The sequence below is a fragment of the Purpureocillium lilacinum genome (assembly GCF_023168085.1).
Source record: "Purpureocillium lilacinum CBS 284.36 DNA, scaffold_1, whole genome shotgun sequence".
Classification (NCBI taxonomy): domain Eukaryota; kingdom Fungi; phylum Ascomycota; class Sordariomycetes; order Hypocreales; family Ophiocordycipitaceae; genus Purpureocillium; species Purpureocillium lilacinum.
The window spans coordinates 3,593,599-3,619,371 of record NW_027072111.1 but is presented as its reverse complement, the minus strand read 5'-3'; the positions used below and the strand labels follow the sequence as shown (position 1 = coordinate 3,619,371).

Sequence of the window (25,773 nt, the reverse complement as noted above, 5' to 3'; positions counted from 1 at the left end):
GCCAATTTTTCGTTTTTGGGAGGAAAGCACTCTTCTTTTCTTGGATTGGGGGCTTTTACATATAACAGTCGCGCAGGGAGGGACATTGATTCCTCGGCGCGATGTTTGCAGCGTTATTCACATGGGAGGACGACTGATGATGGCGTTTCATTTACATGGCGATGGAGATGTAAAAAGGGGCCCCCGGCACCGGCTCACACGCTGCGAGTGCGACGGCAGAGGCATAGAGGGAGCATCGAGCATGGGCGTTTCAAATTTATCACCAAATACCTCGCATAATTAGACATAAAGTTCTATATATTTCTCAAGAGTCGCGTGCCTTCTGGCGGCACTCAAAAAAAGACGCTCCGTGTTCGTGACGTCGGATGCAAACGTGCCAACTATCCTGAAGCCCCTTCAAAGGGGCGAAAACCGCAGTGAGCCAACACCTTCGCACGCTATGCAAATCATCCTCCCACCCGCCTGGGCCCGGCTCTCATGCATGGCTGTCCATAGAAGTTCTCAAAACAAACTCTTCAACGACTACAGGTTGATGATGTCCACCTCGGAAAAGTCGGGCGGGTTCTTTCCGTACACGACACGCACTTTGCTATCGAGGGCCGTACCCTCGTTGCTGATCCAGATGTGCTCGCTGTAGGCCTTGGTCCGATGAATCTCATCCTCGCTAACCCCGAGGTCGTCGCGCGGGATCCAGACCGTCGGACGTCTGGCTCGCAGGGCGTAGTGCTGGAATGCGTGTTGCGTAAGGATATCCCTCTCCTCGGGCGTCAGATCCTCGATGTCGTCGTGGACGCCGCCAAACAAGGCGTCCCCTATCGCGCGCTGTGACTCGAGATCCTTCTGGCGTTGCTCCCGGCGATAACGAGCCGCTCGGGTGTTGTCCCCGATGCCCTTCAACTTTCGAAGCTGCTGGCCGCCGTCCTTGGCCCAGTTGCCAACCTGCTTGCCACCGCCCTTGGCCCAGTTGCCGACCTGCTTTACGTGGCTGCGGAGCATCTGGCCCTGCGTTCGCCGTTGCGGGTCCAGGTCCTGCAGTTCAATGTCCTTGTCACTGCCTGACGGCCGCGAAAGCTTTTCCCGTAAGCTTCCTGTTTCGTCCTCATCGTCACCTTGCGACGCATCCCGAAGGAGGCCGAAGCGAACGTCCTGAGCTCGCTGGAAGGCTTCGTCTCGCAGGACAGCTTCATCCTCAAACGTCATTGGCAGGTATCTGAACAGCGGCGAGAAAGATATGTTCAGGAGGACCTGGTAGATGATTGTCAAGATCAGAACCACCAGCATGATGACACCATGCGGGGTGCAAGTGTGTGTTCCGTCTGCGTCCTGGACGATGAAAAATAGGCCCGCCATGCAAAGCTCCATGAAGTAAATGCCCGTGAAGGTCTGGTTGATGGCGCGCGGGTAAAGCACGCCGCCCGTGTCCATTTCGAACCTGTTGACGTACAGCATGGCGTACCTCTGAGCAAGCCACAGTAAACTAAACGTGATGACTGCAAAGATGGAAATCAACGGCGAAATGACGCAGTATATCAGGCCGATGCAGGCGAAGTTGGTGTAGACGGGGAAGAAGGAGCCCCAATTGATATCGTTGAGCGACGTGTTTCGTGTCCACTTGTTCCGTGCCGTGCTGTCGAACAGGGGGGCAACTATGAACCACATGAGCAGCGCCCCGACCTGGAGCAGCGTACCGGAGCTTGTCGACAGAGCCTGGAGGACCATGTAGGAGAAGAAGTAGTTTGCGGCCGCAGGAAGATTGTCCGCAAGCAGGTTCAACACATTCGTAACCGACTGTAGCCGCTTGATGTTTTCGATCAGTTCCGTGATAGATCGCGCAAAGAAAGACGCGATCGAGACGACAAGGAAGACTTGGACAAACAGGAATACAAAGTAGTAGACCTGCACGAACTCGCTTCTCTGAGCTCCAGTCTTGGCACCCTTGAACTTTGCCAGCAAGCTGAGTATGATGGGAACGAGGATAAGCAAGAGTGCGAGCGTGGCGGCTGGCAAGACACCTGCAATGGCCTTGATAAGGTTTGATATCGTCTTGTTGTCTCTGAGAGGACCGGCCCAGTCCGCATCGGCGATGATCTTGTCGAGCTGGCTCAAAGCCGCTGTCCAAGCAACGGGGATGGCCCACAGGAAGACCATGGCAAAGACTGTGAGAGTTACGATGCCTGACCGAAGCCATTCCTGCCACCAGTTGAGAGCCATGTTATCCCAAAGGACGTCTCGCGGAGAAATCTCGATCATGCGGGGCGACATTTGACGCGGCAAGTGATGGACAACGCTTTGGCAAGTCATGTGTGCGGCGACCTGGTGGTTGAACTGCACAAAGGCCGACGGCATCAGCGGGAAGCGCTCAGGATGTTTCTGGTCCTCCTCGATTTCCATGTTCAGGCGCGCAAGCTCTTCGCGGCACCAATATATCGTGTCAACCTTTTTGTTGAACAAGGGCAGTCCTGGCAGCCACTTGACTCCGAAAGGGGGCAGACGATGCGTGGGGCGATCCTTCTTCTTAAGATACCTTGCCCACTCCGCTTCACTGTCGTCGTCCTGTTGATAATCGGGATTGTGCGCCTCGGGGTACTCCACGGGCTCCTCGTCTTCGCTTTTTCCCATGAACGGAATGAAGTTCTTGACTGCTTGCCCAAACGTTTTTGGGTTCTCAGCCTTCTTGGCCAGGTACTCTTCGGCTGCCGCGCCTTGAGGCACAGGGTTGGCATATCCGCCTGTGGGAGGTTTCCAGAATTGCCAGAACTTGGTTTCGTGGCGAGAGATCATGTCGTCGGGGTTTTCCAAGACTCGGACCGTGTTTCCTGCAGCAGCATTTCGACTCATCTTCTTCTGGATGGCCTTCGTCGAGCTTTCCGATATAGTCGATGGTGCACGTGAGAGGCTGCGTTGCGCTTCGAACGACACAGTGGGCCGTCTCGACTCAACCGCCTGCTCCCCGGCGTTCTGGACGGATCCAGTGCCAGTTGCTTGGCTTGTTGGCACCCGTTGCGTTGTCGGGCCAGCATTCATGAAGCCGTTGCTAGTCCCCAACGTGTCGTTGACCTCGTTGCCGGCGTTTCGAAGTCCTTTGCCAACCATGGCAAGCGGGTTCACGACGCCGAGCATGCGGTGACCTTTGGCCTTTTTGCGGTCGCCTTCATCATGGCCATGGCCATGCTGCCCTTCGAGATCCCTTTCCGACTCGAGCACCCCTTCCCCTACCGTATGGGGGACTTCGTGCTGGTCGCCAGAATCGGTCCCTTGGCCGCTGTTTGCCAGTTCCTTGGCTCTGTCGTCGTCTTCCTTGTCCCGAGCGGCCTTTTGCTCCTTTGTAGGAGCCTTGAGGTTGTGCTTCTTACGCTCCTTCCTTTCTTCGGCGTCTCGTTTTTTCAGCTGTGCCTTCTTTGCGGCTTTGATGAGGTCGGTTTCGGCGGACTCAAGCTTGGAGTGAACACTGTCTCGGTCAGAGATTTTATCGAGCAGCTTGGTCAGGTCACGATTGAGCCATATGTTTCTGACCCCTCCGGGGAAGACGTCGAAAAGCCCCCTGAGGGCTTCTTCGCTGAGCCACTTGTCTGGGATCGAGCCAACCAGCACGGTGGTGGCAGACGCGCGTAGCCTATGCTCAGCGCTCGTAAGGTAGTCCTGCCGAACCTTGATGTAGACCCGCAACTCGAAGAAAAAGACGGCGCAAACCCAGATGATGACGAGAATTCCCATGACGAGGTGAGCCGTGTAGCGGCTAGTGTTGCTTGAGCTCACATTCTGCCATGCGAGTGTATCGAGTCCTGTCGGGGTATTGTTGTTGCTCCTCGCTGCGTTATCGTTGACATCGACCTTGTGGCCCCTGCCGCCCACGTAGTTGATAGGGATGAGGACTGGCAATACAATAGCGCATATAGGGACAAAGATGACCAGGAGTGTTTTCAGGTAGCGTAGGAAGAAGTAGGCGTCGAGACCGCACTTGTTGATGACTTCTCGATCATCGTATTTAATAAGGGCCTTGATCATTGCCAAAGTGTTACTTGGAGGAGACTCCGTTCGCTCGCGCTCGGGAACCAAATACGTCTTTGGTTTGCTATGAGAAGGTCAGCCAAGATATAGTGCCTGAAGCATGGACGTTTCAGCTCACAAGATGCGAGCCAGCTTGTTTCGTAACAGCACAAAGACGAGGAACTGAGCTGCGAAAATGGCAGCAGCGACACCAATGGCTGTGAGAAAACTGACGATACCGATGCCCTGGGAGCTCTTCGACTTGCTTCCGGGGTCAGTAGCATCGTCAGTGGCTCTCGGCACGAGAGCCGCTCGGGAGAAGCTGGTCAGGGAGTCGGGAATGTCGTAGGTGGGGTACGCGGCTGCTCCCGCCCATGGCAGCGCAGCCCCATGCGCGAAGCCAGCCATGGCCGACTTGCGAGGGGTCGATATGTATAATTTGGAGTGTCGAAGGATGTAGGTCGGGGTATGATGTCAGCGGTGCGAGAGGGGAACTCGAGGAAGTAAGTATTCGCTGCCCAGGCGGGCGAACAAGAACGGTGTGGACGCCGTCTCCTGTGACTATGATGTATAGGGCACGAGCCGGGCGGGTTCCAAAAATCCAGCTGGCCAGTCGTGCAGGCAGACAAGCAGGACCGCCCGTGAAGTTTGGGGTCTCAGGAAAATAAAGGGCGACGATGGGCGTGATGGTGGTTAGGTTGGCTTAATACAGGTGGGCTTCGCCCTTCCAAGCGAGTGGGCGCGTCGTGATTGGCGGTCTGGGAGGTGTCTCAGGACCGGGAAGAGGTGCAGTCGTGACATCAGAGGCTGCATTGGCGGCCGCTCCAGGGGGGGCAAGCAGAGCGTGGCCCCTGCGACTCCAGCTGAACCAGGAAATTGCCCTGGGATGGCAGCGTTTAGACCCGTCACTGCCCAATAACCATGACGGGATGGCGGAGAAGGCCTCCACTGCAGGTGCTTCAGAGCCGTCTAGTGGCGTCGGCCCGCGCTCCTCTCAGTGGCTCGCAGGCAAGCTCGGCGCCAGCGACATCATCCCGCCAAACGAGTGGAGGAGCGGCCCGGAGCACTTTTCCCCAACTTGTATTGTGTTGTCCAGGAGCCCATGGCTGTCATCAACGTCGAAGCGCTGCGTTGTGCGCATGGCGTCTCCCAAACCCCCAAGACGACGCGCACGCACAGGCCCGTTGGCAGACAGGGCACAGCCGCGAAACAAACGCCAGAGAGTCCCCCGTGGTCTCGGCTCCGCCGAACACGACGATCCTGCTCGGGTAGCAGGCGGAGAGTCATGAGCCCGACAATGCTACCTACCCAGCCCGCAAACTTTCCTGATATGCTTGCTCGGGACCCCACGCCACCGCTCCTGTCATACGATATATCTCCAATACCGAACGCTCGGGTCGGTCAAGGCAGGGGCCGAAATGCATGTTGAACCATGTTACCGGCACCTGTCGTGCTACCGTTGGACATGACGCAGCAATGACGACCTCGTGCAATCCCAGGCCCGCAACCGTTCAATTCGCACGTGACATTAAAGCGTTCGTGGTCTTCCGCAAGTCGCAAATGGATGCTCGACGATCAGTCTCACGTTCCGATAAGCGACCCTTCATGGCGAGCAGGTACCTAAGACAAATCTTCGCAGCCCCGTCGGCGCATCCAGTCTCCAACATGTCGCGTCCGTGGCTGCATGGTGCACGTTCACCAGTAGCTGTCGCAACTCATCACTGCATGACTGCGGTCCAGGGTACTACAAAGTATCAGATAGACCCAATGTCTATCATCTCACCGTTCACTGCTCATCTCACATCCATTCAGGTACGAAAACGCGGCTGTCTTGTACAGTATAGTAAGCCAACGAACAAGTTCCAAGCCCCGTCATTCATCTGAGAGCCACCAAACTTATCAATACCCACTGCAAGCACGCGTGTACCTGGTAAACGCAACAGCCAGAAGCAAACAGGAGCAAACACGGGCGCATAATCATGTTTGGTATTCCATGCAACAAAACAATGCCCTGCTATGAATACACGCAGCACCATAGTAAGAACCCTCTGGATATTACTTTCCGTCCAAAACGCCGTATCGAACTCCGTGGCTAAGCTGAGCTGCTGTCGAAAAAGCAAACTCCAGCCTGAAACCTCGACCGAGGCGTGCGCGCCTTCCAAAGACTCTGTGCACTTGGTGCGTTCTACCGTCCGCTATGTTGCGAATAAGCGAGATGCAAGACTGGGATTGTCTTGTCTCAAGTTCGCATGTAGGCAAGCTGTCAAAAGCCTTGTTAGCACGCGACATGCCCGGTGAGGAACAGCAGCTTCACCGTCCAGGCGACTCACCTCGCATCCTTAGAACAGGAGATCCAAGCAGCAACAGCACGCCAGACCAGCTAACAGGCCTCCACAAAGACCCGGCGCTGCACTTTGCCTCTGCTGCGGAACATAACCAGGGCCTTGCTGGTACCCTCCGGGACCGGGACCATACTGGCCTTGGGGCGGATATGGGCCTTGACCGGAGGGGTACGGTCCCTGTTGCTGATTGTAGTATCCCATCTGCGGACCCGGCTGGTAGTATCCTTGTTGCGGCCCCTGCTGCTGATAGTAGTTCTGTTGCGGCCCGGAAGGTCCACCGGGAGGATAATAGCCCTGCCGCTGGTCCTGGCCGTATGGACCAGGCGATTCGTTTCCGTAGGTCGGCTTAGGCGCCTGTGGGGGGCCTCCATAGGGCGGCGGCGCGTCGGGCTTGCTAGCCATGTCGGTGTGTTGTTGCGACAGTCGGATGAAGCACGGCTTGTCGGCGGGAGCAATTCTGCACTGGCGATGGATGATGATGGGGAGATGCGGAGAACCGTTGCGAGGGAGGTGCCGATTAAAAGACGGCCGCAGTCGAAACTCTCCATGTGTCACCGGATGGGTTGGCGCCACCCACTGCCACAGTCGGGAGGTCGGCCGCCGAGGGATTACGTGGAAGCATGGGCACAGCAGGTCACTGCTGCGCCACCCTTGGCTCTGGGGTGCGTCGCGGTCGCGCCATCCACCAGAACGCTTGGCTAGCTCGCGCTGGCCGCGAAGAGCGAAGGCCAATTCGCGCCTGGAATCATTCCTCGGTATTTGAGAATTGACGCAATCCAACACACCAGACACGGAAACCCGGGGACACCTGGTGCCACTCTCCGCATCGCCTTCCAACACGAGGCATGAATGGGCTTGAAGGTTCGACGGCTCGCGCGGCTGAGCTTGCGGGTGGTCAATCATGCCGCCAACAGTGGTCGACGCTCCGGGACCGAGATACAGGCGACACTACGAGGCGGGTAGTGGCCAAAGTATAATTCCATCGGCGTCGGGTGAACTGACGGCATGGTCCTGGCGACTCGGCGTCAAAGTCGTTGACAGGGACCGAGCCACTCAAACACAGCGGGAGCCCCTCACTGAAGGCGCATGGGCGCTCACTGAAGGTGCTAGACGAATCCACTCGCCCAAGCGCAGGCACAATGGACGTTGGCGCGTAACGGCTCTGTTGCCTCTGCCGCACGTGACTCATCGCCCAGCCACAATATCTGTGGCGCGTGCTCGCCCCACGACGCCTCAAGTCCGCACCACGAAAAAGTGCGAAATTCATCCATCGACGAGAAACCCCACGATCGCGACCCCATCAGTTTGACGGCCCCGATAACGACGCGCGACTGACTGGAACGGACACGATCACCCCAAGGAGCTCAGACACACAAGTTTCCATCATGGCTACCACGGCGCCGCCCAAGCCCAAGTGAGCCGACCCCCCGGTGGTGCTCGCGGAGCAGAGCTGGTTGCTAACCCCACCATGAAAATAGGCACGACTGGGCCGACGATGATGATATCGAGGAAACATCGACCGACCTGCCTCCCCCCCAGACCATCTCCAACAAGGACGGCACCAAGACCATCATCACATTCCGCTACAATGACGAGGGCCAAAAAGTGAAGACGACGCGCCGCATCCGCTATGTCACGCACACCGAGACCGTCAACCCCCGCGTTGCCGACCGCAAGACGTGGAGCAAGTTTGGTCAGAGCGAGAAGGACCCCGTGGGCCCGGCCGCCGACACGACGTCGGTCGGCGAGAACATCATCTTCCGCCCCAGCGTCAACTGGCGCAAGGACGCCAAGGACGAGAGCCAGGACCCCAACGCCCAGTCGATGAAGGACAAGCTCAAGGACAAGAAGGTCAAGTGCCGTATCTGCAACGGCGAGCATTTCACGGCCCGGTGTCCGTACAAGGACACGATGGCGCCCGTCGGCGAGAGCGCCTCGGCAGACGTCGCCGCTGGCATGGGCGACGACCCGTCGGTCGGCGCTGCGGGTGCTGGCAAGAAGGGTTCCTACGTGCCGCCTGCCCTGCGCGGGGCTGCAGGCGCGGCCGGCGAGCGCATGGGCGGCAAGTTTGGCGAGAGAGACGACTTTGCCACGCTGCGTGTCACCAACGTAAGTGTCCTAACGGTCTCGAATGGTGGCGGGGACGCCATGCTAACGGCTCGATCAGGTTTCCGAGATGGCAGAGGAGGGCGAGCTGCGGGACATGTTCGAGCGGTTTGGCCGCGTCACGAGAGTATTCCTTGCGAAGGACCGGGAAACGGGCATGGCCAAGGGTTTTGCCTTCATCAGCTTTGCGGACCGCGGCGACGCCGTCAAGGCCTGCAACAAGATGGACGGTTTTGGTTTCAAGCATCTCATTCTCAGGGTCGAGTTTGCCAAGAAGGCCCAGTAGGCTGGTTCTCTGGACATGACGAGGTAGTCGGGGACGTACGGGTAATGCATTTTCACGGCTTTGGTCTGGACTTGAGCTGGTTGCGTGTTCTGTGCCTCGTGCTGTGTTCGTCGCCGTAGTCGCCGTGTGTCAAACCACACGGGCTGGTCTTGTGTCGAGCAATCGGGATTGGTTCCTGGAGCGTTGATCGGTTGCGTAGATGCCAGTTGTCTGGTGATGCGAGTCTGGGTGGTTTCGCGCCCAGGCTGCATGCACCTGCGGGAGGGGACATTCCTCATCAGGCTATTGTTGCCGAACTTTTGTCCACCATGGTTGGAACCTCTCCGTGCACGAGACAGGGAAGTCTGATCCGATGCCGTTTGGTCATCAGGATCATGTGTCAGGCCTGTGTGTAAGTCCTCAACAAGACGGCGGTTGCTGTTACTATGAGCTTCCATGCTGTGCGAAGCCCCGCATATGACATTGGTTGGGGAATGCTAGGGTGAGGCATTACATTCTATTAGGCATGGGCAACACAAACGCCCGGGGTAAGGAATGGGGTGGAGTTTGGAGGTGCGCCGCCACTTTGCAAAAACGACAACTTTTTGGCTTGTGATAATGGGTCTTGGTGTTGTGACATTGACGACTGCCCGTATCCTACTGGCGAGTCGCGCTCCAGAGGCCTGACCGCTGGAGACCCGCCCTGAGTTCGTCATATCCGGGCGCCGGGCCGCTCCCAACAGAATTGACAGGACCAAATCGCGAATCGGCCCTGGCGGAAAGGAAATTGGTCCCCCTGGCTTGACCCTCTGTCGACAGAGGCTGGGGGGGGATAGAGCAGCCAACCAGACAGGCTGCGCGCGTGGGCGGAGATTCCATCTGCGCTCATCCCTGGACTTGGTCGTCCGGTGATAGCCAGCCTGCGTTGGTACGTAGCCCGTCTGGATTGGGGTCGCTGGGAAAGGTAGCGTGGGCTCCAGCCTCGTCTTGCAGCCGCTAATGAAAGGCCATCTGTCCTGCTTGTGCTTTAACAAGGCATGGAGACGTGGGGCCAGGCCTTCTTGCTTGAACAGACATCCTGATTGGCAATACAAGTCCGGTACCGTCAAATGTATGCATGATATTATGTACTTTGTACCATGAGAACGTCCTGAGGGCTTCCAGGTTGTTCTGCGACACGCAGACTGCCGGAGGCCAACTGCCAACTGGAACTTACCCCCCCGGAGCTCGCCCACGGCAACTCGAGGGGACGTGACCTGGCGGCCCTGCCAGTGGATCGGTGGCATGCAAGGCCCCCCGGCGATGGGCCAATCCGGCGGCCTCCTCGCCCGCCATCTCGTGTCGCTGCGCGCATGTGCAAGTCGAGCCCTGGCCCCCGATGGGCAATCTCAATGCCAACAAGCTTTCGAGGCGCGGCGGATCAAAGCCATCGTGACGTCCAGCTCCCGAATGGCAGGCTGCGGGCTCCCGCGCCCAAGACGGGACACGAGACACGTGCCAGCCCTTTGCGAGCGGCGAACCCTTGCCTGACGCTCACTGGCACCCTTGTCAGCCCTCTTCCTCCTCCTGGCTTCTGCGATCCCACCACCATCAACGGCGACAGACGAGATCCAGGCTTCACACCTCACCCGCCCACGCCACGGCCGCTTGCACCCGACGGCACCATCTTGCACACGTTGGCGGTTGCTGCACGGCGCTGCGGCTTCGCTGCGCTGCAACCCGCCCATCTGCAGGCCCTCCACACCGGCGGCGGAGACTGTGACGTCGGACTCCCCTGCGGGTACCAGGTTTCCCATACTAAGTTAACCCCGCGACGCCGCCCACACCGTGGTGCTGCTGCATTGCTGCAGCCGCCCGCTGTCGACGCTGACTACGGGCCCATAACCTGGAACCTGGAAAGGTACCTAGGGTACCTGGCGCCGCCGCGGACGTCCGCCACTAACAGCACTGTCCGCCGCACCGAAACCAAGACTGCCGTGACTGCCCGCCCGCCCCAGAGGCATCAGTACTAAAGCCACCTCCCGCACCCTGGGGCCCCTCCCGCCCGTCGCCCTCGCTTTGTTATTCCTCAACCACCTTCCGGCGTCTCGACCCGCGCGCATTGGCTTTCAACAGGACCAATTCGTCGACTATGAGCACCGCCGCAGAGCTGCCCTCCGACGGGGGCGAGCTCCGCCTGCGGCAGGCTCGCGAACCGGCCAACACCCCTCCGGCCTCGAAGCCCGAGCATGCCGCGTCTGAGGGCAATCTGGCACTCGATGGGGAGCACGCGGACAATGTCAAGAGCAAAAAGACATTCGGCCGCACCCCAGATGGCACAGGTACGCCAGCCGGTAGCCACGTCCAGTGGCATGCTCCGCCCCGTCTGTCTGTCTAGACGTTCGTCCCACTGACAATGGCGTCCCCGAGCAGTCTTCATCGTGCCCACGACGCATGACATGGTCTCTCAGCTGCTAGACCCCCGCCAACCCAAGAACCTTTCCGATGCGCTCGTCCTCGGGATACTCGCCTTGCATATCTTGGCTGCCTACATGCTACCCTCCGGCTGGAAGCGCCCCGTCTTCGCCCTCATCTTCCTCTGCTGGCGCGCCGCTTACAACGTCGGCATCGGCGTCTTGTTACACATCCAGTCGCACCACCGCCGCCTCATCACGTGGGCGCGCCGCTGGAAGCTCTTCGAGGACCCCAAGACGGGCAAGAACCCGCGCCCGTGGTTGTACAAACTACTCAAGCGAGAGCTCGAGGCAAAGATCCCGGAAGACTACGAATTCGAGAAGGCGCCTCTCGAGTACAACACGTGGCTGGTCTTCCGCAGGGTCGTCGACCTGATCTTGATGTGTGATTTCGTGTCCTACTGCCTCTTCGCCATCGTCTGTGGCCACACACCCAAGGGCGAGGGCATTGTCATGAGTCTTGCGCGATGGGCGCTCGGCATCGCCCTTGTTGGCTTCAACCTCTGGGTCAAGCTGGACGCGCACCGCGTCGTCAAAGACTTTGCGTGGTACTGGGGTGACTTCTTCTATCTCATCGACCAAGACCTGACGTTCGACGGTGTGTTTGAGATGGCGCCGCACCCCATGTACTCGATCGGATACGCCGGCTACTACGGCATCTCCATGATGGCCGCCAGCTACGAGGTGCTCTTCATCTCCATCGTTGCGCACCTCGCTCAGTTCGCCTTCCTCGTGACTGTGGAGAATCCGCACATCGAGAAGACATACAACCCGCCTCCTCCCCGGCCGAGAACCCTGACCCGGAGTCAAAGTGACATCTCCCTCACCCTCGACCACCATGACGAGACCTTTTCCGACCGCCCGAGCTCGTCCGCCTCCGCCACCGCTCCGGCCTACGTTATCAATGATCCGCCCGCCGCAGTGCATGACATGGTTGGCCTGAACAACATGGACCTGTTCCGCGTGCCTGACTGTGTCGTCGTCATTCTGCCTCTTTACGTAGCCGTGCTGACGCTCGTGACGCCCTCGACCCCGATCTGGCAAGCCCTCTTCGTGGCGCACGCGTTGGGCTGGCGCGTCTGGTACCATCTCGGGCTCGGCCTCATCTTGGACAGGCAATCCAAGACCAAGATGTGGACGCGGCATTTCCTCAAGTTCGGCGAGAGCGCCGGTGAGGCATGGCGCCAATGGAAGGGCATGCATCACATCAGCATGATCATGTGCAACACGGCCTTCATCGCCGCCTGCTGGAAGATGTACTCGCCACCCGCAGACTGGGGTTACGGGCTCGTGCTTCTCAAGCACGTCATGGGCGCGTCCCTGGTCGCACTGCAGCTTTGGACCGCTTTCAGCGTGTACGACTCCCTTGGCGAGTTTGGGTGGTTCTGTGGTGACTTCTTCTTCGACCAGGAGGCCAAGCTCACGTACACTTCCATCTACCGGTTCCTCAACAACCCAGAGAGAATTTTCGGCACGGCCGGCGTCTGGGGCGGCGCCCTCATCACGTGGAGCAGGTCCATCTTCATCATGGCCATTGTCACGCAGATCTTGTCCATCTTCTACCTCTCCTTCATCGAGAGACCGCACATGCAAAAGGTCTACGGCAGAAGTCTGCGCAGGGAAGCTGGCCTCACCAAGTTCATCAAGCGGTCGCTGCCGCCGCCCGTCAAGGGCTGGCAGGAGAGCGTGGACAAGGTCCTCGACGACACGGCCCACTTTGTCGAGGACTTCCTCGACACGGCACGGCCCAAGTTTGCGGCCGGCGTCAAGACGATTGTCCGCGACACGTCGGCCCTCTTCAACATGGCACCTGCGCGTCTTACCCTTACGCGGATCGCGCCAGACCTGGCGGGTCTGGACCCCAAGCAGTACACACTGAGCGTCGACGGCACAGTGTCGGTGCTGGCGTCAACGAGAGACGTCCGTGCTTCGGGCAAGGAAAGCGTGACTGGTCGGTTCCCCAAGGAGGTCAAGACGAGGATCTACGAGTACGGCTCACCTCTCAAGGTGAAGTGGCGGGCTCCGGCGAACCACAGCGCCAAGGACTGGATTGGCCTGTACATGGTGACAGACAATCGTTCAAGGGAGGCGACCGAGGTCTCGTCCCTAGGCCGCTGGGCGCCGACGAACGCGGGCAGCTACGATGCACTGACGGCTGACAGCAGCATTGTCGTGGCGGAGCATGCCGTGGCAGCCAAGGGTAGGACCGGCTCGAACTTGGTGGAAGGCGAAGTGCTGTTCCAAGGCGACAAGCTTTGGTGGACGCAAGGCGTGTTTGAGTTCCGGTACCACCACGACGGTAACCACAACGTCATGACCATCTCGGAGCCGTTTGAGATTCGGATCGGGCCGTTTGCCGAGGAGGATGTGGACGTGGACGCCAAGGGCATGTACGCCAAGGCGGTGGAGTCGGCGATCCTCCCGGTGGTGAAGAACTGCCTCGACCGGGACCCTGACATCGCGCCGAGCTCGGTGGACGAGCCGTTTGGCAGCCACGTGGAGCGGGATGGCAAGTACGCGCGTCGTATTGTATACGCCATCCGCGAGATGTTTGGCATCGAGTTTGCTCCGGCGGTGGTGCTGGCAGACCGCAACGTGAGGAAGCTGGCGTGGAGAATCTGCAACGCCAAGGAGGTCCTCGTAAGCAACCCCGCCTTTGACGATGTCGTGTTCAATGCTGACAGTGACAAGGCCCCATACAGCATGTCGCACTCCAAGGGCACGACAACGCCAGCTGCGCTGGACTTTGAGGCGCACAAAGCATAGACGGGCAAGCGGAAGATGGGGGGTTAGCGCTGAACAGGGACACTAGCGGGATGGAAACAAAACATAAAATGGCGGAATAGATGGTAGATACCAATGATCAATTGCAGAGCGTTGTCAGAGCGGAAAACATATTCGTCATATTCATCCGCATCCCGAGTGAAGAAGCGTGGCGTTTCCCCGGATAGGCGGCGATGGCTTGGATGGCGTGCGGCTCGATGGGGCTGGCCGTCTGGGGAATGTGTGATGAGCCGTGGGGGTCTGGCGGACGGTGGGGGGGGGGGACCCCATGGCCCATGAAGGCGAGATGCCTGGACGTGCAGGCCCTGGGGCCGCGCGATGGACGGAAACCCATGCCGTGGCGCTTATCCGGCTGGCAATCGCCATGTCCGATCCTTGGTAGCGATGCTCGGATGCGACGTGGAGAAGGGGGGTTGGTTCCCCCACACAACGAAGCCATGGAATCGTCAAAAGAGCAAGCCATGTGTCTTTTTGTCCTAGGACCTAACAGATGGGCCGCCATTGTGCAGCACCGCGGATGCATCAGCTTATCATGGTGAAAGCGCGGGCCACGTACGGAACAAGGGTGTTGGTTAGTTCGCGGTGAATCTGAGGGAGCTGTCTTTCGTGGAGTGGCAAGGCAAGCTATCGCTTCGTCCGAACAAGACGACGAGTGTGGAGGGGCGCGTCGTCGTCGTGCAGCATCTGGTTCTGTGTTCTCTTCCCCACCCCACCGATGGCGGGGGGCCATGCTCGCTCCTTTCAATGTGGGATGAAACGGCGGGACTCCCATGTTGTGGGCGGTGGGCAGGCGCTGCAGGGGTTGGTGCTGGCTGCGTGTGGACACGGGGAGCAGAGGCTCACTGTGTCCCCGTGTGGCCTCCTCGTGTTGTTGTTGTTGTTGTTGGTGGCAGTTGTGCAGGGCCACAGCCGGCAGTTCGGAAGGCGACGAGAGAGCACGGGAGGTCCACGGGGTGTTGTTTTTCTGGGAAGAGCAAGTGCCTTCCCGCGGTGTGGTGTTTCGCAGACCGGAGCGACCTCCCGCAGTTTGGACCAACAGGCATGGGATGCTTCACCCTCAACATCCGAACCTGGACAAGGCAGGCAGGGACGCAGGCACAGGGGGGGGCCTGGAGGAGGTGTTCGGCTGTTTGCGCACCCGACGGCGCGGAGAGGTGTGCGACGTGATCGGGTCACTTCGTCAAGTCAGGACGCGGGGAGGAGGCATCACCCCAAGGTACTAAGGTAGGTAGTAGGCAAGGCAGATAGCGATAATCGAGGGCAATCGAGGCGGGCTGCTACGTTACCAGCCAGCGGCGCGCCGCAAAAGGGAAAACTGGGGGGGTAAATGGATAGGACGCCAGCGAGTGACCTAGACGAGACCCAGCAGGAAGACGGAGTGCCGACTTGGGAGAACGCTCTCCATTGAGGGCATAAGCCCGGGGGGGTCGAGGCGATGGGTGACACCAGCGATGGGTCCCACGCGACTTACAGCGTATGGATCGCCGGGGCCCCGTCCCACCACCTGCTGGCATCCATGGACGACGTCAGGGCAGGTCAGGGACCGGCCGACGACGCACGCACACGCACGTCCATCCTCGTCCGTCTGCACCTCCGTCACCAGCTGGCTCGCCCGCACCAGAGCCCCCAGAAAGCAGTAGGCCTATTTCGGGCAGTGCGTTTCGACAACTGACAAACGACCAGGGGAAGGAAGGGGGGGGTGGTACTGTAGGTAGGTCCTTGTTCGACACACTGGCCCTTTGGTTGCTTATTCGCGCCCTGAATCACGGCCCGCGCCCATCCCATCCATCCATCCATCCATCCCATCCGTTCCGCCTGCTGCTGCTGCGGCTGCTGGCCCGAGTTGTAAGACCCCAGGACGACCAAGGGCTTGTTGCGTGGGGTCGGTCGGTCCGGTCCCCTTTGGTCTGTGGTGGTGGTGGTCGGTCGGTCATCAACAACGCCGACGCACCTTGCACTGAACACACCTTCGCCTTGTTGACGGCGGTCAGTAAGGTATATATTGTATGTGAAGCCGGCGCCCTGTCGCTCCCTTCCTCTTTCGTTTTTTGCCTGCTTGCTTCCTCATACTCCCTTGCTTCTCTCAGCGATCAAGTCCATTGTTTTTTGTCTCTCTTCCCATTGCCAGCCTGCCAATTCACAGTCACACCACAACATCGCCGAACCTCGTCGTCAAACACAGACACCGGCAACCATGCTCGGCCCTATGCTGACCGCCACTAGCCTCCTCGGCATGGCGCACGTCGCGGCTGCCACGGGCGGCACGCTGTTTGTCTCGTCGTACAACAGCAAGGTCACGACGCTCAACATCGGCTCGGCCAACTGCAAGGCCGGCGCCCCCGTGCCCAAGCTCCAGACGGTCGCCGAGTCGTCGGGCTGCGGCGAGAGCCCCTCGTGGCTCACCCTCGACCACGCAAAGGGCCAGCTCTACTGCGTCGACGAGCAGCTCCAGTCGGGCGGCGGCGCGCTGGCCTCCTTCAAGACCAAGGCTGACGGCAGCCTGACGTCGCTGGCCAAGGTCAACACGGCCGCGGGCCCCGTGAGCATCGCCGTGTACGGCAAGGGCGGCAATGGCCTGGCTGTCGCGCACTAGTAAGTGAACCAGAGTGCCCGTTCAACGACGGAACGATTGGAGCGTGAGGGAAGCTGACGCGATCGCAGCGGCGGCTCTGCCTTCTCGACGTGGGACGTCACGGACCCCTCCCACCTGGTCAACATCCAGACGGAGACGTTCAAGTCCACCAAGCCGCCCGCCGACCCGGACCGTCAGGGTGCCCCGCGCCCGCACGAGGCCTTCCTCGACCCGACCAAGAAGTTCATCGTCGTGCCCGACCTGGGCACCGATGAGCTGCGCCTCTACGCCATCGGCGAGAACCTGACCACCACCAAGCTCGACTCGGTCGACGCCCCGGCCGGCTCTGGCCCGCGCCACGTCGACTTCGCCAGGCGCGCCGGCAGCACCTACATGTACCTCGTCACGGAGCTCACGAGCCAGATCATCGGCTACAAGGTCACGTACCCGGCCGCCGGCAAGATCGCGCTCAAGCAGCTTTGGGTGATGAGCGCCCACGGATGGGACAAGCCCACGCCCAAGCAGGCGTATGCCTCGGAGATTGTCGTCTCGGTAAGCCTGTCGTTGAGCCCCCCTGCCTCATCGGGGGTATGGCTGCCATTTGCTAACCTGTGTGTGTTATCCAGCCCGACCAGAGGTTCGCCATCGTGTCGTCGCGCAACGAGAACAGCTTCACCGTGCCCAACTTCGACCCCTCCAACTCGACCCAGATCGTCTCGGACCCGCTCATCAACTTCCGCATCGACGACGCCGGCGGCCTCACGTCTGTCCAGGAGGTTGCGGCTGGCGGCAAATACCCGCGCCAGTTCTCCATGAACAAGGCCGGCACGCTCGTCGCCGTCGGCCTGCAGAACGACAACCGCGTTGCGCTTATCAAGCGAGATCCGCAATCGGGCAAGCTCGGCGGCTTCGTCGGCTACACCGAGCTGGGCGGGCAGATTACCTCGGTCATCTTTAACGAGTAAAGGAGGGGCATTGGAGCGTACACTGTTGTAGAGCCGTACATGATTATCCGTAGATAGGATTTGGTAGAGAAAAACCAGTGACATACACCGCGCGCGAGAAGAGAGGAGCCTGGCCCCCTTTTAATGTGAGTGTGTGTATTATGTATGCGAGTGCTTGCTGTCATGCGCAGACGTCGGGGACCTGACTATGGCCGGCTCAAGGCCCGCGGATCCGTGGCGCCGCACCAACCGTCCATAGCCCGGTTGTTGGGGCCGCGCATTTTACCCCAGACGGGTGCTCCCCGCTTGGGGGCCCTTCGGATGACCGCCGCCTGAGGACTGACGGGTGGCACGACATCGTCTCGGGGAGGCAGAAGGGCGCCACTTCAATGTTTCGCATCGGTGCGCCGGGCGTGGCTTGCGGCTGAGGCAGGGCCGCTGCAGGTGGCAGATGGACCGTCTGGAGTCTGGACGAGACAGAGACGAGCTGTGTTTCGAATGGGCGATGCAGAGGCTCTGCTGCATGAATCACTCGCTGACAGGACGCATCGGGACGTTGGGAGTGCTGCTGTTGCCGCCGATTCGGCGGGGTGGCTGACCACAGGTGCAGCAGTCAGCTCCTTGGAATGAACGAACCACGAGCCTGGAGATCTCTCCGTGTTGGGCGTCCCTTCGCGGCGCGCGAGCCTGCTCTGCCCCTCCGTCCCGCGCACTACTGGGCAATAACTCGGATTCTAGCGGCGCGGGACCTCCCACTTCCAGCACAGCAGAGAATGGCATTGCCAGCTCGCGGGTTCTGGAACTGCCCGCCCGCAAGACTGGGCTCCAGGTTCTCCGCATTATGTGGCATGACCTCGGTGAAGAGGATCCGGCGCTCGCTCAGCCCAGCCAATTGAAGCGCCGCGGCAGCAACTCGTAGCGCGCATTCATCCGCTCCTACCCCGGATGAACGACACTCATCCTTGCATGACCTGGGCTTGGGCTGCGCCTGCCGTGCTGGTTTTGTGCTGGTTCTGCCGCCGTTCCTTCCTACTGTTCGTGCTGTTCCTGCCGGTGCAGAGCCCACAGATGGTGGTGTCGATGTCCCTCCTCCCCCCGTTTGCTCCTGCCGGCTAGGTACGCACGCAGGTACCTTCCTCCATCCAGGGCTCTCCGTTCTTCCACCCGCGGCCACTTCGTACTCCCGTACCCGCAACCCTGAATCCTGAATCCCTGGCGACGATTTTCCCCAAGAGACCCAACACACACCGATTCCATCTCGCGTCATCCCTCCATCGCACCCATCGCACCCCAGCAGCTGGACCCCCGGAAGAACCCCTTCAACACTCACTCACTGGCCTCCGTCTCCGACTGAGCCAACAGCCCGCGCCGACAGCCCTGCAGCCTCACTTGTGCGACGCAACGTCCGCCGCGCGCGCGCTGACGACTGACTGCAACCCTCCGAGTGGCTGCGGCGAAGCTCGCCAGCACGGACCGGCCTGGTCTGCCGCGACTCAGCTCCAGCTGCCCGCGACGTCTCACGAAGCTGCATCGCCTGCCTGCCTACCTGCCCGCCCGCCCGCCCGTCTGTCCATATTGACGCCGCATCTCAATATGAAGGCCCCGCGACTGTGAGAGACTGCGCCAGACCCGGACTCGCAAACGCGCACTAAAGTGAGCAACCCGTTCTGCCGCGACGTTCTCTGGCGCTGCCAGCGACCGCTTAGTCGCCGAACCACCCACGACAACAGGCAAATCCGACTACAGCCCTCGACGACTTGAGCGCGCCTGTTCCTTTCGGCCTTGGGTGGCCTACAGTTCCCCAGCATGCGGCCTCCGTTGAACGCCAAAGCTCGGCGCGCATCGAGCTCTGCTGGCCGGGATGGCGGCGCCGGAACGGTCCCGCGCCCGGGCCTCGCTGCAGTGTCCCCGGAGACTGGCTCGAGCGGACCCTCGCAGGCCTCGCTCGACGACGGCATGCTGAATCCGCTGAAAAGGAGGATCATAGACGCCGGCATCGACTACCCCCGCCGCAGGGCCACCATCGCGGTAAGCTCCCTGCCCACAACAACGGCGCATAACACGCAATGCTAACGAACCTAGTGCGAGGTATGTCGCTCGAGAAAGTCTCGCTGCGACGGTACCAAGCCCAAGTGCAGGCTCTGCACAGAGTTGGGTGCAGAATGCGTCTACCGCGAGCCCGGCGTCAAGCTCGACGCTGGCGACAAGCTCATTCTCGAGCAGCTCAACCGCATCGAGAGCCTCCTGCAAATGAGCATGACCACCCCCCAAGGCAATGGTATCAACGCCAACCAGAGCTCCCCTCCAGTGTCCAATGGCACAGGCCTCGACGGCGACAACGGCCTCCTCGCGAACCCGACCAACGTCATCTCCGTCATCCCGAACGGGGGATTTGGCACCTGGACGAGTGGCCCGACGGGTACCAACATATCCACCATGCCAAAATGTCACACCAACGCCACCATGCATCTCCTGCAGTGGCCACTGATACGCGACCTGGTATCCCGGCCGTACGATCCGCAGATCCTACTTCAGCTCGAGATGGCCCGAGAACCACTCCACTCTCTGACCAAGACGCCGTGTGTTGACCTTTCCAACACCCAGGCATATATCGAGGCATATTTTGAGCGGGTAAACGTCTGGTACGCTTGTGTGAATCCGTACTCATGGAAAAGTCAGTATCGCACGGCCCTTTCCAACGGCTTTCGAGAAGGCCCTGAGAGCTGTATCGTACTGCTGGTACTAGCGCTCGGCCAAGCCAGCTTGCGGGGCAGCATATCACGTATCGTGCCACACGAGGACCCTCCTGGCCTGCAGTACTTTACTGCCGCCTGGTCCCTTCTGCCAGGCATGATGACGACGAACAACGTTCTCGCAGCACAGTGCCACCTGCTCGCCGCAGCGTACCTCTTTTATCTCGTCCGACCCCTCGAGGCATGGAACTTGTTGTGCACCACGAGCACCAAGCTACAGCTGTTGCTCATGGCGCCGAATCGCATACCCCCTCAGCAGCGGGAACTCGTGGAACGGATATACTGGAACGCACTCCTCTTCGAAAGCGATCTTCTCGCCGAGTTGGATCTTCCCCACTCGGGCGTGGTCCAATTCGAGGAAAACGTCGGTCTTCCAGGCGGCTTCGAGGGCGACGAACAGACTCAGGTCGGCAGAGACGAGCTGTGGTACTTTTTGGCGGAGATCGCGCTAAGACGGCTACTGAATCGGGTCAGCCAGCTCATATACTCCAAAGACTCGATGTCGTCAACGACGAGTTTGGAGCCTGTTGTCGCCGAACTTGACTACCAGCTCAACCAGTGGTATGAAAGCTTACCAGGCCCACTACAGTTTCCGTTCGCCAGGACAGTGCTGCCGGATCCTGTTCAAACAGTTCTTCGCTTGCGTTTCTTCGCCTGCCGGACCATCATTTACCGGCCGTATATTCTGGCCGTCCTGGAAAACGAGCAGGCAGTTCTAGATGCGGGAGTTCGCGACTGTTGTCACAAGTGTTTGGAAGCGTGCATACGGCAATTGGAGCATATTGTCGAACAGTAAGTTGGCGCCCCTCCGTTGTCACCTGGAAGTCGATACTGACTGTCCTCGCAGCCACGCCGGACACATGCCATATATCTGGCAAGGGGCCTTGTCGATGGTGTCTCAATCTCTCCTCATAATGGGGGCCACTATGTCGCCGTCCCTGTTGAGTATTCTCCTCACGCTAGTCTCGCACCGGGACGCGCTCGACGAACTCATCAATGGAGTCATCGCCGAGGTCGAGCATTACGCGGCGCTGGCGCCGAGTCTGAGCCTGGCAGCCGAGATCATCAAGGAGGCGGAGGTTAGAAGACGGGCGTATTTGAACGCGTGATTGGGTCTTGGGAAACAAAAGACGTATACGAGGCTGACTGAGGATGGACGCGTGCTGTAGTTTGTTCTACTTGTGATACCCGCAGCCGCAGAGTACGAGTCGCGGAAGACTCGGTGCCTCGGCGATTTCGGCGCCTGTCGATTGCTCAATCAGCAGGCGACGAAGTAAATGAGAAGCAATGAGGCTGGCCAACGAAACTTGCGCCCCTCTTCCCAGTGCACGTCTGTCGTCTCCAACCAAGTAGCACGTCATCACACTGCCTGGTCACCAGCTGGATGTAGCGCACTGTTTGCAAGGGCCATGACACTTGGTGCAGGGCCATGTCCATGTCTACTATGTATTAAGGTCATGTACGGCTATTTCCTGCGCAGTTTGTTATATATATCTGCTGTACTAGTGTATCGTCGTCGTCGTCGTTGTATTTCGTCGTTCGTCTTTGCTGGGCGCGTGCCCCTTTCAATTCGTCTTCTTCTTGTTGTTGGCATCCCCGCTGGGGCTCTTGCTGCGGCCCCTGGCCCCCCTGCCGACAATCTTCTCGGCCCAGTTCCACGACGAGGGGCTCAGCGCTCCCTGCTGCTGCTGCTGCTGCTGGCCGTCCTTGCGGTCCGCCTTTTGCCCCTGCGGCGAGTGCGCTTGTGACTGTGGCTGCGACTGCGGAGGCTGTGCCTTGTGCTGCTGCTGCTTCTTGTCGTCCTTGGCCTTGCTGTTCTTGTCCCCGTCGGGGAGGTCGGCGTCGCTTTCGTTGTCGCTGTCTATCCAGTCGCGCTCGCTCCACGTCACGGAGTCGGCGCGGTCTGTGGGGTGAGGGTGAGCGCGAGGTACGCTGAGGGGCGCGGACGCCGACGCTGCGGCCGTGGCCGACGCTGATGCTGACGCAGACGCTGACACCGACGAGAGCTCGCTGCCTTGCGACTTGGGCAGGTCCGGGACCTCGTCCAGAGCCTCCCTCGCTTCGCTCTCGTTGCGGCCGGTGGTGGGCTTGGCGACGTTGAGGGTGCTCGAGGACGCGGCCGCGGCCTTGGTCTCGGCGCCGTGCTCGTCGGGCGGCTGGTTCATGTCGAGGGCGCGCTCGCCGAGGTGCTCGTCCTCGGTGCGCATGCGCGCCGTCGCCGAGTCGCTAAAGTGCGCGTCCACGAGGTGCTTGATAACGGGCCAGCCGTAGGCGTTGGGGAACATGCGACGAACAAAGATGTTGTTGTGTGCGTCCGGCTCGAGCTTGACCAGCACCTTGCGCCACGACAGGTCGCGGTGGTAGCCCCGGGCGATCTTCTCCTCGACGCGCATGTTTGAGCCGTCCACCACCTCGTCGGGGTGCTTGTCGGGGTTCGTATGCGCCGTGTCATCGTAGTCCTTGGTCGAGTTGAGCGAGTCCTCGTGGTTGACGGACGGGTACGGAGAAGAGGAGCCGCTAGTAGTGGATTGCTGCGATATGGAGCCCGTGCGGTTGAAAGTCTTGCGGCGCAGTGTCGCTGGGCGTTTCTTCATCGGCGGGGGTGGTATATCGACCGGGTGGTAGACACGGTCGTGGAATATGGTCCGGGGTCGTTTGGAAGGGTCAATGACATACTCGACGCTCGGGACACTGGGATTCAACAAGTCTCCGGCGGATTCGAAAAATGTCGTCTTTGGCGGCACCGCCACCCCTTGTGCCCCTTCTTCGAGTTCATGGCCCGACGTTGCCTTGCCGGACTTGGTTGCTTGACGGCTTTGACTAGACGTGTCCGACAGATCAGGCGATACGGGAGCCTGGTCCAGAGGCATCGTCTGCCCGCGCCGAAGTATCATCTTTTGTTTTTGGGAAATAGGCTGTTCTTTTGGTGGGTCACTGCTCTTGAACAGGTTAAAGAAGCCAGACAGAGGTCCGCCGGTGGAGGGCTCTACCGTGCCCGGCGACGGGGCATCCTCTTCGGTGTACGGGGTTGGTATCGATCGGAGGCTCGCCCGATCGTCCTCTATCATTGCATCGCTCGACGGCTGAGGAACCTGGCGCATATTGTCGCGCGGCGTTGTGGTCCCTGAGTCGGTCTGCTCGCCGTTGTTGGGCAGTTGCTTAGGCCGAAGGCTCGCCATGTTGGTGCCCGTCAGCTCCGCCCAGCCAAAGCCCACCATCGTCTCGACCAGGCCAGCGTCACGTCGCGCCTTTTCGACACGGCCGAGCCCTTGCCAGTCCAGGAACAAAAGACAGCTGGTTCGAAGTGGGACGATGCCATCGTTGACGACATTCGAGTAGACCGTACGGTTCCGGAATTTCTTGAGCGCCGTGTGAGCCGGGCCCGTTGGTAGGATCCTCAGCAGTGGCTTCGACTCTGGTTGCGTCTCTCCATACACTTTTTTGTGTGCCGACTCGCCCAGGTTGCTCACGATGGCGCCCCAGCCGCTCCTGGCCAATGTTGGCGCCCGCCACGTCAGTCCCAGATCCTGACCAGTGCGGCCGACGAGGCCAAAATCGAGCGCAAACTTGACATAGAGTGGGTTCTCGTTGCTCAGTCCGAGAAACGGCGACGCTAGGGTGATGAAGTTGATGGGCTTGATATGCTCGAAGAATTGCGGTGAGTGCTTTTGGATGTAGGCGACCGCATAAGTCTGGACCAGGCCACCCAAAGAATGCGCCACGAAGCTGATGCTGGTGATTTTATACGGGCGCTGGTGTTTCTCGCGCCGGGCCTTGTCCATGTCTGCCTGTATGGTGCTGTGTTTGTGCGCCTGCTTGACTTCGTGCTCTTGGTACTTGTGGTGGTGGTCCCCTTTGAGGCCTTCCGCGAAGCCCTCACCGGCTCCCTTCCCAAGCGGCAGGTACGGCTGATCCGGGAACGTCATGGAGAGGACATACCTAGCCAGCCGCTTGCCCAGATATTTGATGCCTCGCTCCGTTTTGGTGGCATTTCCAGAGTATCCGCGCACAATCACCTGCTCATGATCCTCGTCTTCATCGTCGGTGTCATCCGTTGGCTCACTGGATTTCGGCGACACTTGGTCGGCCTTGGAAGCATCCTCTTCTGTGGATTCAGGGCGGGGAGATTGCTGCCTTCGAGCGGCAGCACGTTCCCTTTCCCTTCTTCTCCTAGCCTTTGCATCTATCCTTGCCTGCTTCGCGGAAGCGTCGATGCTCTCCTTCAGAAACAGCATGTCGGCGCCCAGGTTGCTATGCAGCCCATGTGTCAGGATGACGAGGTGGACATTCTTCTGCTTGGTAGGCATGGCGTCCTCCTTGGTCTCGGGGTCACCCGTCTTGACGACGCTCTCAACGGGCTTGTCGGCGCCGGCGCGCTCCTGCAGCCTGTTTTTGCCGGCATCGTCCCAGCCCGGCAGCCGCGGCGTGTTCCACAGGGCCGCCGTGTCCTCGACCGTGACGCGGACAGCGCGCGAGAAGACGCCCCTCGGCTGCGCGGGGTGGTGGCCATCCTTGGCCCCGACGCTCTGCTGCAAGTCGGTCACCCTGCCGGGCGTGGGGACCTGGCTCTGGCTGCCGACGACGGGCAGCGAGCCGCTCAAGCTGAGTGACTTGCGGTCGCGGGCCACGACGAGCTCGTACCCCACAGCGACACTCGTCGAGAAGATGACCTGGGAGGAGACCTCGATGACCCAGCTGGCGCTCTCGGCGTCGTGCTCGGGCGCCTTGCCAAAGTGGCCATGGCGGCCGGTGCCGGCGGCCTGGCGGATATCGTCGGGGACGACGAGCTCGCACTCCCACGAGCCGCCGGCCTTGAGCATGGGCTCGTATTGGGGGACGCCATAGCGGCGGGGATTGGGGAAGCGCTCGTTGGGGGAGAATTCCGAGGGGTAGGCGGAGACGGAGAGGGTATAGGGGCCGTGCACGAAGGCGGCGCGCAGGGCAATGGCCGAGGTGTTGCGGATGCGGACGAAGAGCTTCTCGGGCGAGGGCAGGATGCGGTCCTGCGACGGGGTGTAGGTGACGGTGTAGCGGACGACCTCGCCTATCTTGACGGCGCCGACCTGGTGGAGGAGCAGCATCGTTCCTTTGTCGTCGCGCGTTTCTGTACGTACGATTTCCCCCCGGCGCCCCGGAGTGTGGGGTTCGGGCTCGGCTTCGAGACGCGCGCGGGTCTGGCTGGAGACGAGACAGGGAACGGAGGAGGAGGAGGAGGAGGCGCCGCTGTCCGAGTCAGGGCAGGGCGGGCGGGACGTGCTCCTCGACGTCGGAGGCGGATGGGGGGCGAGCGTCGCTGGAGAGATGTCGTCAACTGAGGACCAGCATTATCCTCGCACGTGCCGGTGGCGTTTCGGGGGTTCTTCGAGGTAGATAAGGTATTTGGAGAAGCGTGGGACAGCAAGTGGTCGCCGACTTGCTCACCAAGCAAGAGAAAGCCGTGAAAGGGGCTTCGGCGGTATCTGGTCGTATAGGTCGTGGAGCGAGTCGGGGGGCGTCGTCCGTGAAGGTGTAAAAGTAGAAAAGCATGAGGCCGCCTGGGTGAGATGCGTTCGACGGGAGGTACGAAG

The 25,773-nt window shown here is 60.2% G+C and overlaps 7 protein-coding genes across 7 annotated transcripts; 4 read left to right on the top strand and 3 right to left on the bottom strand.

Moving 5' to 3' along the window:
- Positions 1–522: 522 nt before the first annotated feature.
- On the bottom strand, positions 523–4,395 carry PLICBS_000800 (uncharacterized protein; the record flags this gene model as incomplete). The annotated part of the gene is made up of 2 exons (XM_018318163.2): positions 523–4,072; positions 4,127–4,395. 2 exons carry the CDS (start codon positions 4,393–4,395, stop codon positions 523–525), a joined length of 3,819 nt encoding a protein of 1,272 aa, XP_018183688.2.
- A 1,931-nt stretch (positions 4,396–6,326) lies between these two features.
- On the bottom strand, positions 6,327–6,731 carry PLICBS_000799 (uncharacterized protein; the record flags this gene model as incomplete). Its single annotated transcript, XM_018318164.1, has 1 exon — positions 6,327–6,731. One exon carries the CDS (start codon positions 6,729–6,731, stop codon positions 6,327–6,329), a length of 405 nt encoding a protein of 134 aa, XP_018183689.1.
- Positions 6,732–7,714: 983 nt separating this feature from the next.
- On the top strand, positions 7,715–8,721 carry PLICBS_000798 (translation initiation factor eIF3 subunit g; the record flags this gene model as incomplete). Its single annotated transcript, XM_018318165.1, has 3 exons — positions 7,715–7,743; positions 7,808–8,438; positions 8,497–8,721. 3 exons carry the CDS (start codon positions 7,715–7,717, stop codon positions 8,719–8,721), a joined length of 885 nt encoding a protein of 294 aa, XP_018183690.1.
- Positions 8,722–10,831: 2,110 nt separating this feature from the next.
- Positions 10,832–13,919, top strand: PLICBS_000797 (phosphatidylethanolamine N-methyltransferase; the record flags this gene model as incomplete). The annotated part of the gene is made up of 2 exons (XM_065599666.1): positions 10,832–11,021; positions 11,113–13,919. The coding sequence occupies 2 exons, from the start codon at positions 10,832–10,834 to the stop codon at positions 13,917–13,919; spliced, it is 2,997 nt and encodes a 998-aa protein (XP_065455738.1).
- A 2,212-nt stretch (positions 13,920–16,131) lies between these two features.
- Positions 16,132–17,474, top strand: PLICBS_000796 (uncharacterized protein; the record flags this gene model as incomplete). The annotated part of the gene is made up of 3 exons (XM_018318168.2): positions 16,132–16,529; positions 16,599–17,061; positions 17,136–17,474. The coding sequence occupies 3 exons, from the start codon at positions 16,132–16,134 to the stop codon at positions 17,472–17,474; spliced, it is 1,200 nt and encodes a 399-aa protein (XP_018183693.2).
- A 1,785-nt stretch (positions 17,475–19,259) lies between these two features.
- PLICBS_000795 (uncharacterized protein) lies at positions 19,260–21,315 on the top strand (the record flags this gene model as incomplete). The annotated part of the gene is made up of 3 exons (XM_018318169.2): positions 19,260–19,481; positions 19,536–20,998; positions 21,054–21,315. The coding sequence occupies 3 exons, from the start codon at positions 19,260–19,262 to the stop codon at positions 21,313–21,315; spliced, it is 1,947 nt and encodes a 648-aa protein (XP_018183694.1).
- Positions 21,316–21,771: 456 nt separating this feature from the next.
- On the bottom strand, positions 21,772–25,287 carry PLICBS_000794 (uncharacterized protein; the record flags this gene model as incomplete). The annotated part of the gene is made up of 1 exon (XM_018318170.2): positions 21,772–25,287. One exon carries the CDS (start codon positions 25,285–25,287, stop codon positions 21,772–21,774), a length of 3,516 nt encoding a protein of 1,171 aa, XP_018183695.2.
- Between the last annotated feature and the right edge of the window lie 486 nt (positions 25,288–25,773).